Here is a 13,297-nt window from a genome sequence, read left to right as displayed (position 1 = left end):
GGCTAATCAGGTTAAGAGCCGGACATAGTGCCTGTGAGGATGCAGGTTCAATCCCTGGCCTCACTCACTGAGTTAGGTTCCCAGGCTAGGGGCCTAAACAGAGCTGTAGCCACCAGCCTACGCCAGAGCCACAGCAACGCAGGACTCGAGCTGCATCTGTGATCTACACCACAGCTCACGGCTATGCCAGATCCCGAACCCACTGAGCGAGGCCAGGGATTGAACCTGCAACCTCATGGTTCCTGGTTGGATTTGTTAACCACTGAGCCACGACAAGAACTCCTGCAAACTTCATTTGGATCTGGTGTTAATGTGGCTGTGATGTAGGCTGGCAGCTGTGGCTCCAATTCAACCCTTGGCCTAGGGAACTTCCAAATGCCACAGGCAGGGCCCTAAAGATTAAAAAAAAAAAAAAAAAAAGGAGACTGCCCTGTTTCTATTTCATTACCCTTGAGGTATGCAAATGCTGCAGAGATCACATAGCTTTGTAAGTTGAAGGTTTGAAAGACCAGATTGCTGAGATAGGGATCATGATTTTTTCCCCCCCATGGGGGTGGGAAGTAGGATCATGACTCTATCTGACTCACCAGATAAGCTGCGGCCTCAGTTCGGGCCCTGCTTTCTAACTCTGCAAGGACAATGGAACGAGGTGGAAGGGGCCAGGACGGTCCTATCCTACTGTGAAAAGGGAGACTGCTTACAGGTGGGAGGCAGAGGTCTGGGAGAGACCACTGAATGCTATAGGCTGGGGACAGTACCTCTTTTCCTGCTTTGGAATAGGGAGGGAGGGGTACTGCTCTGGAGGCCTGATTCCAAGAAGGCTGCTTCCTGAAAAGACTGGAACAGCCCCTTGGCAGGGGTCAGGCTACTGCTGTTGATGATTTGGTGGCTCCTATGGCTTGCCCCCAAAGCCTTCTCAGGCTCTAATCATGGCTGGAAGTGGGCCCAGTGAGGGCTGGGAAGGGACCTGGGAGCTCTGAGCCTAAGCAGATTTGCTGGGGCCCTCAGCTTCATGTCTGAGATGGGAAGATCAACATTGAGGAGAACAGTGGAGCCAAGGTATTTCTTTGAATGTTTACTAAGCAGTCAGAAAGTGACATTCTCCACCCCCCAGTCCCAGCCTGAGCCAAGGGCCAGAGGTTAGGATGAGAGCCTACAGACCAAAGAGAAAGTTGAGCTAAGGGCCTGGCAGGTTGCCCACTCCTCATCCCTAGTCTAGCTGCCTCAGAACTAAGGGAGGCCCAGAACCAACAAGTCACCCCCTTCCGGATGAGATGAGGCCACCTGGCCTCTGGATACCCCGGAAGAAAGGAGGTAGCGGCAGCAGCATGAGGGGTTCTTCCGACTCCACACACGGCCATCTGCACTGGATTAGATGTCCATCTCAAACTGTGCATCATCTGGAGAGAGAAAAGGCAGGAGGACTGGGTGCTGGGCTGGGGGTCTGCAGGCTCCCTGTCAGTGCAAGAGGCCTGCTCAGAACTGAGCCCCCACTCCATTTAACTGGGGCATGTGACTTAAAGCCATTTCTTAATTTGAGGGCCTGTTTTCCTTACCGGGTATCTCTTCCTCTGTCTCCTTCTGCCCCTTCAGCTCCTCTAGCTTGGAGGATGGGGCTGGTGGAAGAGTTGTGACCCCGGGAATCTGAGGGAGGCAGCAGGGGGGTGTCCGGGCAATGGGTGAGTTCTTGCATTCCAACAGGAACTTTCGGTCGTAGATGATCCTGGTGCCTGTCAAGGGTAAGGGCGGTTGAGACGCAGGCGTGTGGGTACAGAGCTGTCTGGAACTGCAGACAGGCCTTTTAGGGACCAAGATCTTTAGAAAATCCCATTTTGTAAAGGTCTACTGCACTAAGCAGTATGTGTCTAGGCACCAGAGGGCAAGTGGGCATCCCAGCTGGTCTAGGCAGGGGCTTTTGGTTTACCGGAGCCTGAGGCCTCCGCTCTGGGAGCACCCGACTTGATCTCAGGTACTTCAGGCTACTTCTGTCCTGCTGTTGACTCTGGAACTTTACTGCTTTGGTTCGCAAGGTATGGCCTAGCCTTCTTATCTCAGGTGGACGAGGAAGCCAAACAGCAGATGTGAGGGCTCGCGCTGCCCCCTGGGCTTGTGGGTCCCCTGCTGGGAGGAGCAGTGCCGCTCCTGTGAAACAGGGACACGCTGTTCTTATCCTGACCCCTCCCAAGTCCTATCAGGCTCAGCCCAGCCTAGAGGAACTTGGCCTGAATCATGTCCTCAAAGGGCCCTATCCTGTTCTCACCCCTCCCCTTTGCTTCCGCGTGGCAGGAACTCCAGAGAAGGCGTGATCCCAGGCTGCTCCAGGCCAATCAGCCACAAGCAAGCCCCCCAGCACCAAGGCCTGAAGCCCCTGCCCCCGACTGCCAAAGTCCTGCTCTAGCAGCTTTGCATGACCTGATTGCTTCCTGCTGCACGCAGTTGGGGCCTCTGCTCCCAGGCAGCAAAGTTAGGACTGGCAGGTGAGCAGGGAACTCGGAACCCAGTCCACAGGGATGTTTCTGCCCAGAGTCACCCAGAAACTAGGCTCAAGGCGGTTTTGCATCACTTTGAAGTTTTAGGGAAATGGGCTTCAGCTCTAAGCAACACCCCCGGCCCTGTCCCGGGGAGCAAAGCTTGTAGAGGGGCCCGCGGACAAGTTCAGGCCTGCAACCCCCCACCCACATCCCGAGACACGCACTCGCCGGCCTGCCCGCTGCCTGCAGACCCCGGCCCCGCCCGCTGACCTCCCGGGGTCGTGGCGTATAGCGTGCTGCTGTAGCAGTCCGGCAGCCCGTCCCGGCCTTCGGGGATCGGGCGGCTGGTGGATGTGGACATAGTGAGCCAGACGAGCAGGAAGCCAAGTGGCTGGTGCTGAGGACGTGGAGCGCTGAGCAGTCTGAGGCGGACTCAGTCGACCACGTGCGGCTGCAGCAACAGCAGGACGTCACGCCCGGGGCGGGGCAGCTGTCACTCAGCCCCTTGGGGCCGCCCTCCTCCGGCGGGAGCAAGCCCCAAGCTCGGTGGGAAGGGGGCCCAGAGCTCGCACTGGCCTTCAGTTTCTCCTGGCCCAACCCTGGCCCGCCTGCCTAGCAGCACTGCAGCCACTCAGCTCTTCACCATTTGCAGAGGGCGCTCTGTGTTTTCGTGTTCATTCACCCACTGCTTTAAACAGTAAAGCACTGCTATGAGCCACGTTTTGCAAGTGAGAAAACCAAAGCCCAGAGAAGTTTCAAAGTCTACTAGGAGGGTGAGCTGGGATTCAGACTTGATCATATCTGGTTCGAGCGTGCGCCCTTCAGCTTAGCTGTGTGCTGCCTCCCATTAATCAGCCATCCCACAGGGTGCAGAGGGCCCCATGGCCTGGTGCCTGGCACAAAGGGAAGCCCCGGGAGGGAGGGTGGCCTTTCTGGACTGATGAAAGGATGAATAAAGCCTATACGGGATGGAAGGGGCCTGGGGAGGAGGGATTGGTCTTTAGCTCGCTGAAAAGTAACGTCAGAGAACCTGGCCTTTAAAGAGAAGACTTTTTGATGTAGGCATAGTGGTATGAAAGGAGGCAGGAGAGAGGTGGTGGGAAAGTAAGTATGAAGTCTAGTATTTATATACACTAAAAGCCTCAACTTGATCCAGTTGTCTGCTATTTGGCCTCCTCAAAAAAAAAAAAAAAAAAAAGACTGGATTTTACAAATCACTGCTTCTCAAATTTTAACATGCACATGAATTACCTAAAGATCTTGTTAAAATGAGGATTCTGACACAGTAGGTGGGACTTGAGATTCTGGGTTTTTCATAAAATCCCAGGTGATGCAACCCTTAGGTCTGCAGGTCCTTAGAATCAGGTAGCAAGGACATGGATATTTTATTGTTCCAAAAAGGACTTGAGCTTCTTACAAAGTGGTGTGTGCCTAAATGAAGTGTCTTAGCAATACTGGAAGGTAAGGCTTGGGATCAGATGGTGAGGAACTATCTATGACAACTCAACCTTTTTTTTTTGGCCTCACCCTTGGCATGGAGAAGTTCCCAGGCTAGGGACTGAACCAGAGCCACAGCAGCAACCTGAACCACAGCAGTGACAATGCCGGCCACCAGGAAATTCTGCCAACCTTGTTTTTCTTTTGGCTGTGCCCACAGCACATGGAAGTTCCTGGGCCAGGGATCAAGCCTGTGCCACGGCAGCAACCCATCCGTCCCAGTGAAAACAGTGGATTCTTAACCTGCCGTGCCACTAGAAAACTCCTGCCAACTCAACTCTCTCTTTTTTTTTTTTTTTTTTTTAAGGGTCGAACCCACAGCATGTGGAAGTTCCCAGGCTAGGGGTTTAATTGGAGCTGCAGCTGCTGGCCTACGCCATAGCCACAGCAATGCCAGATCTGAGCCATGTCTGCGACCTCTACCTCAGCTTGTGGCTCACTGTGTGAGGCCGGGAATCGAACCTGAATCCTCATGGATACCAGTCAGGTTTGTAACTTGCAAAGCTTCAATGGGAACTCCTGCTAACTCAACTTTTAAGCAAGGTAAGTAGTCTAGTGAGGGGGTGTGGGGGATGGGATGGAGGACAATGAGAATGAAGGTGCAAACTCCCTGATACACAGAGGGGGAAGGATAAGGTGATTGATTAACATCCTATGAGCTAGGATCATTCCCAGACTTGACTTGAGAGGCTTGATACAACCTAATGATATATATAAGATAGAGAGATATAGATGTTTATCTGTATCAGGTACCACCTAATATAATATAATAGGAAGACAGGGAAGGGGCATATCTTATGTTAGGGAACGTGTGTGTGTGTAGAATGCTCAGATGGAGAAGTATGGCAAGGAGCCAGATGTACAGGTCTGAAGCTACGGAGGGAGAAATCTGGGCTAGGGGTTCAGATTTGGGTGGAGTGAAATCCAAGAGCAGGGGATGAGATTACCCGGGGAGAAGATACACCAAAAGAAGAGGCCTGGGCACATCAACATTTATTTAAGGAAGAGTGGAGAAAGAGGATTTTACCAAAAGAGACTGAGAAATACCAGTGAGAACAGAACTAGGAGAGAAGCGATGAAGCTTTTCCAGAAGGATCAGTGTGGAAGTGAGGTCTCTCTTCTCTTAACCGCTACTATGAAATAACAGCAGCAGTTACTACTACTATAAGCCTCCTATTGGAAGCTTACTTTTCTTGAGACACTGTGTGCTGTAAGGGCTGGGGAACTAGAGAATAGGTAGTTGGCTTTAGAAAGGAAGCCAGATTCATGTCCATTCAACCCAGATGAAGGACCAGGAGTTTAAACCAGAGGGTTGTTTGACAGTGACTGCTCATTAGAGTATGGGAGCTTAAAAAAAAAAAAAAAAAAAAGTTTGCCCAGGTCCCAACCCCAAAGGTCTGATTGAACCTGTAGGGGAAAACAAGGTCTCTGCCACCAGTACCATCAAGATGAAAGAGAAAGAGGTGAAATGTAATCACAAAATACATTTGCAATCTGATGATCAGATTCATGAGCTTGTTTTCCGAATTAGGTTTTTAAGCTTAAGCTCCTGCCTTTTATTGAAGGCGGTCTTAACACACTTAAAACCACTTTTCTCTCACCTGTTTCCTACAGCAGAGCGTGAAGGTAAAGTAACCTGTCAAATAACGTTGACACATGGTCACACATCACCCAGGACAGGGTCCACTGGGAAGACGTCACGACCAGCCACACTTCTTTGTAGAAGAGAAAAGCTCTAAGGCTAGTTAGAGAACAAGCTGTTCAGCAGCTGTTTTCCCACAGCTTGTTTGCCTCTTCCTGGGTCTATGGTGTGGTACAAAGGTCTTAAACAGGGGGCCAGGACCACGCATTCTAAGTACGCCTCTCTGTTTGGCTTGAAACTCTAACGTGACCAGCCTTTCACCTTCTGAAAGCTACCCCAAACTAAGGATGGTCCTCTCATATACTAATTTTGAGGATGGGAGGAGAATTTGGCCAGAATCTATAAGAACAGATGGAAGCTGTACTTCTAAGTCCTGAGATTTCTTTTTCTTTTCTTTTCTTTCTTTTTTTTTTTTTGGTCTTTTTAGGGCTGAACCCTCAGCATGAGGAGGTTCCCAGGCTGGGGGTTGAATCTGAGCTGTAGCTTCCAGCCTACGCCACAGCCACAGCAACAGCAACGCCAGATCCGAGCTGCATCTGCGACCTACACCACAGCTCATGGCAACACCGGATCCTTAACCCACTGAGCAAGGCCAGGGATTGAACCTGCGTCCTCATGAATACTAGTCGGGTTCGTTACCACTGAACCATGACAGGAACTCCCCAAGTCCTGAGATTTCTTACCTCTGGTTAGGAGAGGCCACCATTGGCTGTCCAACTCTCTTCTTCGGTCTGGATAGCTGAGGTGGTGAGATTTCCCCTTTGAGAGCAGGGACTGAAGGAAGCAGACTGGCCTATAAAAGGGCAAGTCAGCACACTGTAGCCACAATAGGTCTAAAGGGTCTTAAAAACATCAATGATTTTATTGGTGGTGAAATTTTATTACACTGAACACTATTTGAAATAAGTGGGTCTAGAAACCTTAATGACACAGGCTTTGTTTGTTTTTTTCTTTTTAGGGCTGCATCTGCAGCATATGGAGGTTCCCTGGCTAGGGGTCAAATCAGAGCTGCAGCTGGAGCCTATGCCACAGCCACAGCAACACAGGATCCAAGCAGCATCTGTGACTTACGCTGCAGCTTGTGGCAACACCGGATCCTTAACCCACTGAATAAAGCCAGGGGATTGCACCCAAATCCTCATGGATACTAGTGTGGTTCTTAACCTGCTAAGCCACAATGGAAACTCCCTGATGATACAGTTTTATTCCTTGAATGAGCTGTTATTTTTCAAGGGGTTTTATCTGTGCCTCGGCAGGATTTTCTTTATGACTTGAGGGCTCACTATGGGTGCACATGAGGTTTTCTTCTGTTTCCACTAAAATCCTAAAGTCAATAATGGCCCTTACAACAGCAGGCTTTTGATTCCATGTGAAAACAAATGGGAGGGGCTCTTAAACCTCAGCAATGTGAACCATTCTTTTGGCTTCTATTTTTCCCATACCATATTCCCATACCATGCACAAGACAAAGGAGAAAACATGTTAGAACTAGGAGACCCTTTTGAGTTCAATTTATATTCAATTTCATTTTTTAGATGAGGAAAGTGAAGCCCAGAGACAAGAAATGATTTGCTGAGGTCATATAGCTTCAAGTGGCAGAGAGGAAAATAGAATTTAGGTTTCTGACTCTTGTTCCCCTCTAACCATGCTGCCCCCCGACCCGCAGTCCCTTGTATATTTTGAAAGTAATTGAGTTCTTACCTGAGCTAGGTTTAATCCAAGGTTCAGGTTGGTAAAATAGCAGTAAAGTAATGCCAAGAAGAGGCAAGACAGAGGAAGAAGAGATTATAGCAGGCAAAATGGAGTGGGGAGTAGGCTACTGGGATTCAAATAGAAAGAAAAGGAGGCAGTGCTGGTAAAGGGGCAGAAAGGAGGGTATCCTAAATAACTGCTGTAAACGACACAGCTCCCGTTTCTTCCTAATCCTCCTAGAGGTTTCTCAAAATTCCTCCTCTTTTTTTTGTCTAGTTCCTTTCCTGAGATAAAAAATTTCATTCTGTTGTCCTCAAGGTATAGAAGACAGGGTTAAGAGCTCTTCCAATAATTCAAATGTACTGTAGATAGTTCAGACAGAGAAAAACTCACCATTCTGTGCCACTGAAAAATTTACTTAATATTATCTCTCACTAGTATATGTTTCATCAAGTTTCATTTATTTTTCTATATTTCATTTATATATTTATGTAAATATAAATATGTGTATTTCACTTATTTATAGTTTCATTTATTTCTCTAAATTAGGTGACTTTGTTGTTGTGTTAGTGCTAAGTGGAAACAGCAAGGCATGTGGGTGTTCCAAAGGGTCTTTTGTCTCTCTCAAGGTCAGGGTGGGGTGGGGTGGGGGGCTCTTGAGATTACCTAATGTGGTTATTAGGCAGGCACTACAAAGGCAGTAACTTCAATACCAGTGATATCACTATTTTCTGTGTATCCTTCTTTGCCTTGATGTATGTTTTGGCTTCTCTATCAGACACAGTTTCTTGTTTTTCTTTTTCTTTTTTAGTTTGCTTATATCTAAGACCAGGTAATTCAACCATATTAAAACATGAACAAGTTGATGACTGTTCTTTTCACTGGGATAGTTTTTTCTTCTCTATTGCATCAGATTCTTGGCATAGTCAATACTTTGGCCAAAGCAGTCCATTCCAGTGTCCTGAGTTTAGCTTGTTGACCATATTGGCTCTTCATGGAACTAAGCCCAGAATTAGTCACGTATTTATAAACATTATTCAGCTGATTCAATAATACAAAGAATTACAGGAGTCAACGCCACCCCTTCCTATGTACCAACTCAAATAAAACTTAAACAACTATAACCAAAATAAATCTTTAGATAAAAAAGTCAGGAAGCACAAAAGCTATCTGAAGGATGACTTGGGAGTCCCTAAGTTTGTTCAGCATCATCTGACTGAAATCCTGTTGTTCTTGCTGACACACTCATGATCCACAAAGAGCTAAACTGTGCAATTGCCTATCCGCTAAACTCTCTCACTTAGAAAATGATGCGGACGAAAACAAGAGAATAAGGAAAGTTTAACATGGAATAAGTACCCAAATAATCTTCAAGGTGCTTTTCCAAGGCAGTCTGAGAACGGACTCTAAAGTGTAAAATGCGTGAAGTCAACTACAAACACAGTACTAACAACCTGGTTCAGTGTGACTGTGGACTGGGTAAAACCTGCATGACCACTGAAAGGATCACACCTCACTTCTAAACACTGTTCATCGTTTTATTGAATATTCTGGTAAATATTTCACATTAATACAGGCTACATTAAGTAGAGCCACTATATGACAAGAAATTTACTCAACTTTTTCCTTTTAAGTATGTAAACAATTGTACATGTATTTACCACCCTAAAAGGTCGAAACATGTAATCATCTAATTCTCTTCTGCAGACAAGTAGCATTCAGTATGTTTAGCCCGAAGCACTAAGTTCAAAATGGCTAAACTAACCAGAGAACATAATCAGGTGGATAGGAAATCACTCTGTTCTTATACAATGGGCAGTCAAATTTCCATTGCTAAAGCCTCAGAGAAAATTTCTTAGGCACATTAAAAAAAAAAAAAAAAAAATCCCCAGGGTTCTTCCAAGGTCAAAGGTTTCTCAAACAAGGCTAAAGAGTAAGACCTTCTAACTTAGTTGACATATTTGAGATGCATGTTTCCAATATGAGGTGCCCACGTGCCAGGCCAAATCTGAAAAGGGGGAGGAAAAATTGGAATTTCTAATTAGGAATCTTTAGACATTTACAAAATGAATATATAAATGCAATGGCAATTCACTGTTTCTGCCTAGAAAGAATATTCATATAAGAAATAAAATGTTAAGTAGCATCATTTCGATGTTGAAAAACTTAATTCAGATCAAGGCGGTCAGATGTCATGACTTTTCATATTCAGAACTTGCACTCCCAAAGAATTAAAAGAATGACATGATATATCTGAAAAATAAAAGAGCATTAAGTCCATTTTACCTGCTGGGCATCAGTGCATTCAGTTGAATTCTGAATAACTTTTATCATAGGGTTCCAAGCAGGATCTGGGTTGTGAAGTCCATTAAACAGAGGGCCTCCTGGAACATCAGCCAGCTGAGGATGGGAGGGTATTATGGTGCCTCCATACATGGAAATCGGCAGACCCTAAAACAGCAGAAAGGTTTAATCATGAAGTGATTATAAATGATTCCAGAATACCAAGATAGATCTTTCTAACTTCCCTTCATTCCCTCCAGCTTCCTGTATTTTAGATTTACTAATAAGCCTGTGATAAGGAAAGGGGAACTCTACACGCTTGCTTGCAGCCACAATCGGCCTTTATGGCTGCCAGGAAGCTCTTAGAGCAGACAAGCAGGCAATGGGGAACTCACAGACAGCTTTCTAGAGGGGAAGGGGCCTTCTTCAAAACTGTGGCAGACAAACGCAAAGGAGCAAGACCTGAATCTCCCAAGTTTTGGGTGGAAGATGCTATCTTCAGGATAATTTGAGTACAAACTGATGGAGACAACATAACCCACTCTTGAAACTGGCTATAAGAGCTGGCAAAGTCAGGGAAAGAAAGTAGTGATACCAAAAGCAAGAATTATTTCAGTACAAATTACTCCTTAACATGTGACCATGTTGACTTGCAAACTGTTAAACAAATTACAATGATGTTTGTCAACTCACTTTAGAAAAATCCACAAAACTGCTTGCCACAGGCTGATGAAAAATGTTAGAAGGGGCTACCATTCCAGAATCATCTCGCTCCATTGGTTGATGCTGAGAGAATGTGCTTGGGTCTGATAATTGTTGATGCATTGGATGGTTCCCTATCACAGACTGTGACCAACCTGATAAGCCTTCTAGAAAGAAGAATTGAGATCAGGGTTAGGTATTTATTTGGATAAAATAACAAAATATTACCATTTGATTTTTAAATTTTTTTTGTCTTTTTGCTTTTTCTAGGGCCGCTCAGGTGGCATATGGAGGTTCCAAGGCTAGGGGTCTAATCAAAGCTGTAGCCACCAGTCTATGCCAGAGCCACAGCCAATGTGGGATCCGAGCCGAGTCTGGACCTACACCACAGGTCACGCAACGCCGGATGGTTAACCCACTGAACAAGGCCAGGTATGGAACCTGCAACTGCAGGGTTCCTAGTCGGATTCGTTAACCACTTCGCCATGACGGGAACTCCTGATTTTTTTTTATACTAAATTTAATCAAAATCATTCCTTTGACAAGCTCAGGACACATGCATGAGTCTTTGCAAACCAAAAAAAAAAAAAAGTCTTCCTGGAAAACTGAATGGAGTCCTCTGAACACCCTCCAACACTCTACCTTGTCCTTCAAAAGACTAAGTGCTCGCTGAAAGAAGTCAAATGATTGTCCCATTCTACAAGAAAAGTTCAAGAGGGAATCTTTTAGTTCTCATCAACTCTGTATTTATTATCTTATATATTACTATCATACATATGACATATAATGTATGATAGTTTGTATAATCCAAACTAACATTACAGACTTTGAAACTGGATTGAACACCTCGAAGTTTTAAACAATCCCCCTGATTAAGCGTAGGAACTAAGTTTTCTTGCACCATAACTATACCTGATACAGCATTGACGCCAAATGACCAGATTCCACTGTGTCCAACAGGAGCGACAAAACTGGTCCCCACGGGGGCTTGTGCAACAGACCCTCCTTGCCGAATCCGCGCTAGTCTCTCCGTTCCAATAGGGGGAGGTATCTTTCGATCCTGACTGGCACTGCCTCCTTTGGGTTGGCCCAGTGTTGGTGGTGCAGAAGTGGCTGAAAGAGGTGAAGATGGTCCCGAAGAAACAGATGGAATAGGAGAGTCACCTGGTGGCAAAATATTTCTCTATTGTTTTATTACATATAAAAACTAATTATAAGAATATGAGAAGCCTTGTTGAAAAGGTCTATTTCACAACATAGGTTCTGTAAAGAAAAATTTCATTTTACAATTCTATAAACATTATTCTATACTATTTTCCTGTAAATATAAACAAAGACTAAAAATTTCAGATTGAACTGCTAAGCAAGGCTAGAAAGGAAGAAGGCCATATTTATTCTTACTCTAGTTCTAAAAGATCTTCTTGGGAGTTTCCATTATGGATCAGCAGTAAAAACCCAACTAGCAACCATGAGGGTGTGGGTTTGATCCCTGGCATCGCTCAGTGGGTTAAGTATCTGGCGTTGCAGTGGCTGTGGTGTAGGCTGGCAGCTGCAGCTGATTCAACCCCTAGCTTGGGAACTTCGATATGCTGCATGTGCAGCCCTAATTAAAAAAAATAATGAAAAATATACAATCTTCTCAAAATATATATTGTCACATTTTAAATTAACTTAAATGTAATATTTCCAGGGTACCCATCATACTGTCTAGAAAGCAGTTGATGGTCCTCTATACTTATTAGCTATTTGCTATTTCTCCTCTTTCTATAGCCCTCCCCCACTCTCCCATAAGACAGAAAGGTTAAATGTTAGCAAAGCATCATAGGATTCAATTCACAGCATTATTTATTTATTTATTTTTGCTTTTTAGGGCTGAATGCCTGGCACATGGAGGTTCCCAGGCTAGGGGTCTAATCAGAGCTGCAGCTGCTGGCCTACACCACAGCCACAGCACTGCAGGATCCTAGCTGCGCCTGTAATCTACACCACACCTCATGGTAACGCCAGGTCCTTAACCCACTGAGTGAGGCCAGGGATTGAACCTGCAACCTCATGGTTCCTGGTCGGGTTCATTTCTGCTGCGCCCCAATGGGAACGCCACACTGCTTTATTTTTCATTTTCTTTTTTTTTTTGCTTTTTAGGGCCGCACCTGTGGCATATGGAAGTTCCCAGGCTAGGGGTCGAATCAGACCTACAGCTGCTTGCCTAGGCCACAGCCACAGCAACAGAGGATCTGAGCCATGTCTGTGACTTACAACATGGCTCACAGCAACACTGGATCCTCAACCTACTGAGTGAGGCCAGGGATTGAACCTGTGTCCTTATGGATACTGGTCAGATTTGTTCCCGCTGAGCCACGATGGGAACTCCACACAGCTTTATTTCTTAATGGGACTCTCAAGTAATATGGAGTTTTCCTTGTCAAAGGGTTAGGGTTAGAGACTACTTCATGATGCTCATTAAAAAACAAACAAATTCTGTTTAAATCCTGCTAGAACTTCATCTGTTCTAAATACTGAAATAAGTAAAAGAGAACAGAGGAATATTTTTACTTATAAATGACAATAATACAGTTTCCTAAAATGTAAAAATAAATGAGGAATCATACCAAGCTGACTAGATACCTAACTTCATCTTTTTTTCAGACAAATTATTTCATAATACTGCCCACAAAGGGTCTTATAAAACTACTTGTTTTACCTCTTTTCTTTTCTTTCTTTTTTTTTTGTCTTTTGTCTTTTTAGGGCCATACCCAAGGCAAGGGAGGTTCCCAGGCTAGGAGTCTAATCGGAGCTGTCGCCAGATCCGAGCTGCATCTGTGACCTACACCACAGCTCACGGCAACACTGGATCCTTAACCCACTGAGCGAGGCCAGGGATGGAACCCATAACCTCGTGGTTCCTAGTCAGATTCGTTTCTACCGGTTTTACCTCTTTTCTTGATCCAAGTCTCAATGTAAACAAACCTGGCTTGGAAGAACAGCTTGACCCTACTCAAGTTTTCTACCT

General features: G+C 45.5%; 1 protein-coding gene across 11 annotated transcripts in view; it reads right to left on the bottom strand.

Annotated features, from left to right (window-relative positions):
• Positions 1–1,062: 1,062 nt before the first annotated feature.
• The window catches only part of ANKHD1 (ankyrin repeat and KH domain containing 1), a 138,347-nt gene continuing 126,112 nt past the window's right edge, over positions 1,063–13,297 (bottom strand). For 6 of the 11 annotated variants that reach the window (XM_047778806.1, XM_047778811.1, XM_047778807.1 and 3 more), the window contains 6 exons: positions 11,200–11,451; positions 10,279–10,454; positions 9,589–9,753; positions 6,294–6,403; positions 1,557–1,730; positions 1,063–1,400 (listed from right to left, as the gene is read on the bottom strand). In XM_047778806.1, coding sequence (XP_047634762.1) covers positions 1,397–1,400; positions 1,557–1,730; positions 6,294–6,403; positions 9,589–9,753; positions 10,279–10,454; positions 11,200–11,451 — 881 coding nt within the window. In that variant the 3' untranslated portion in view covers positions 1,063–1,396. Of the gene's footprint in view, positions 1,401–1,556; positions 1,731–6,293; positions 6,404–8,822; positions 9,311–9,588; positions 9,754–10,278; positions 10,455–11,199; positions 11,452–13,297 lie in introns of those variants that run through there. The other 5 variants (XM_047778809.1, XM_047778813.1, XM_047778815.1 and 2 more) reach the window with 3 other exon arrangements.

Source organism: Phacochoerus africanus, chromosome 4, assembly GCF_016906955.1.
Source record: "Phacochoerus africanus isolate WHEZ1 chromosome 4, ROS_Pafr_v1, whole genome shotgun sequence".
Taxonomy (NCBI): domain Eukaryota; kingdom Metazoa; phylum Chordata; class Mammalia; order Artiodactyla; family Suidae; genus Phacochoerus; species Phacochoerus africanus.
Note: the sequence above shows the minus strand (reverse complement) of the source record. Positions and strands in the feature narration are given on the sequence as shown.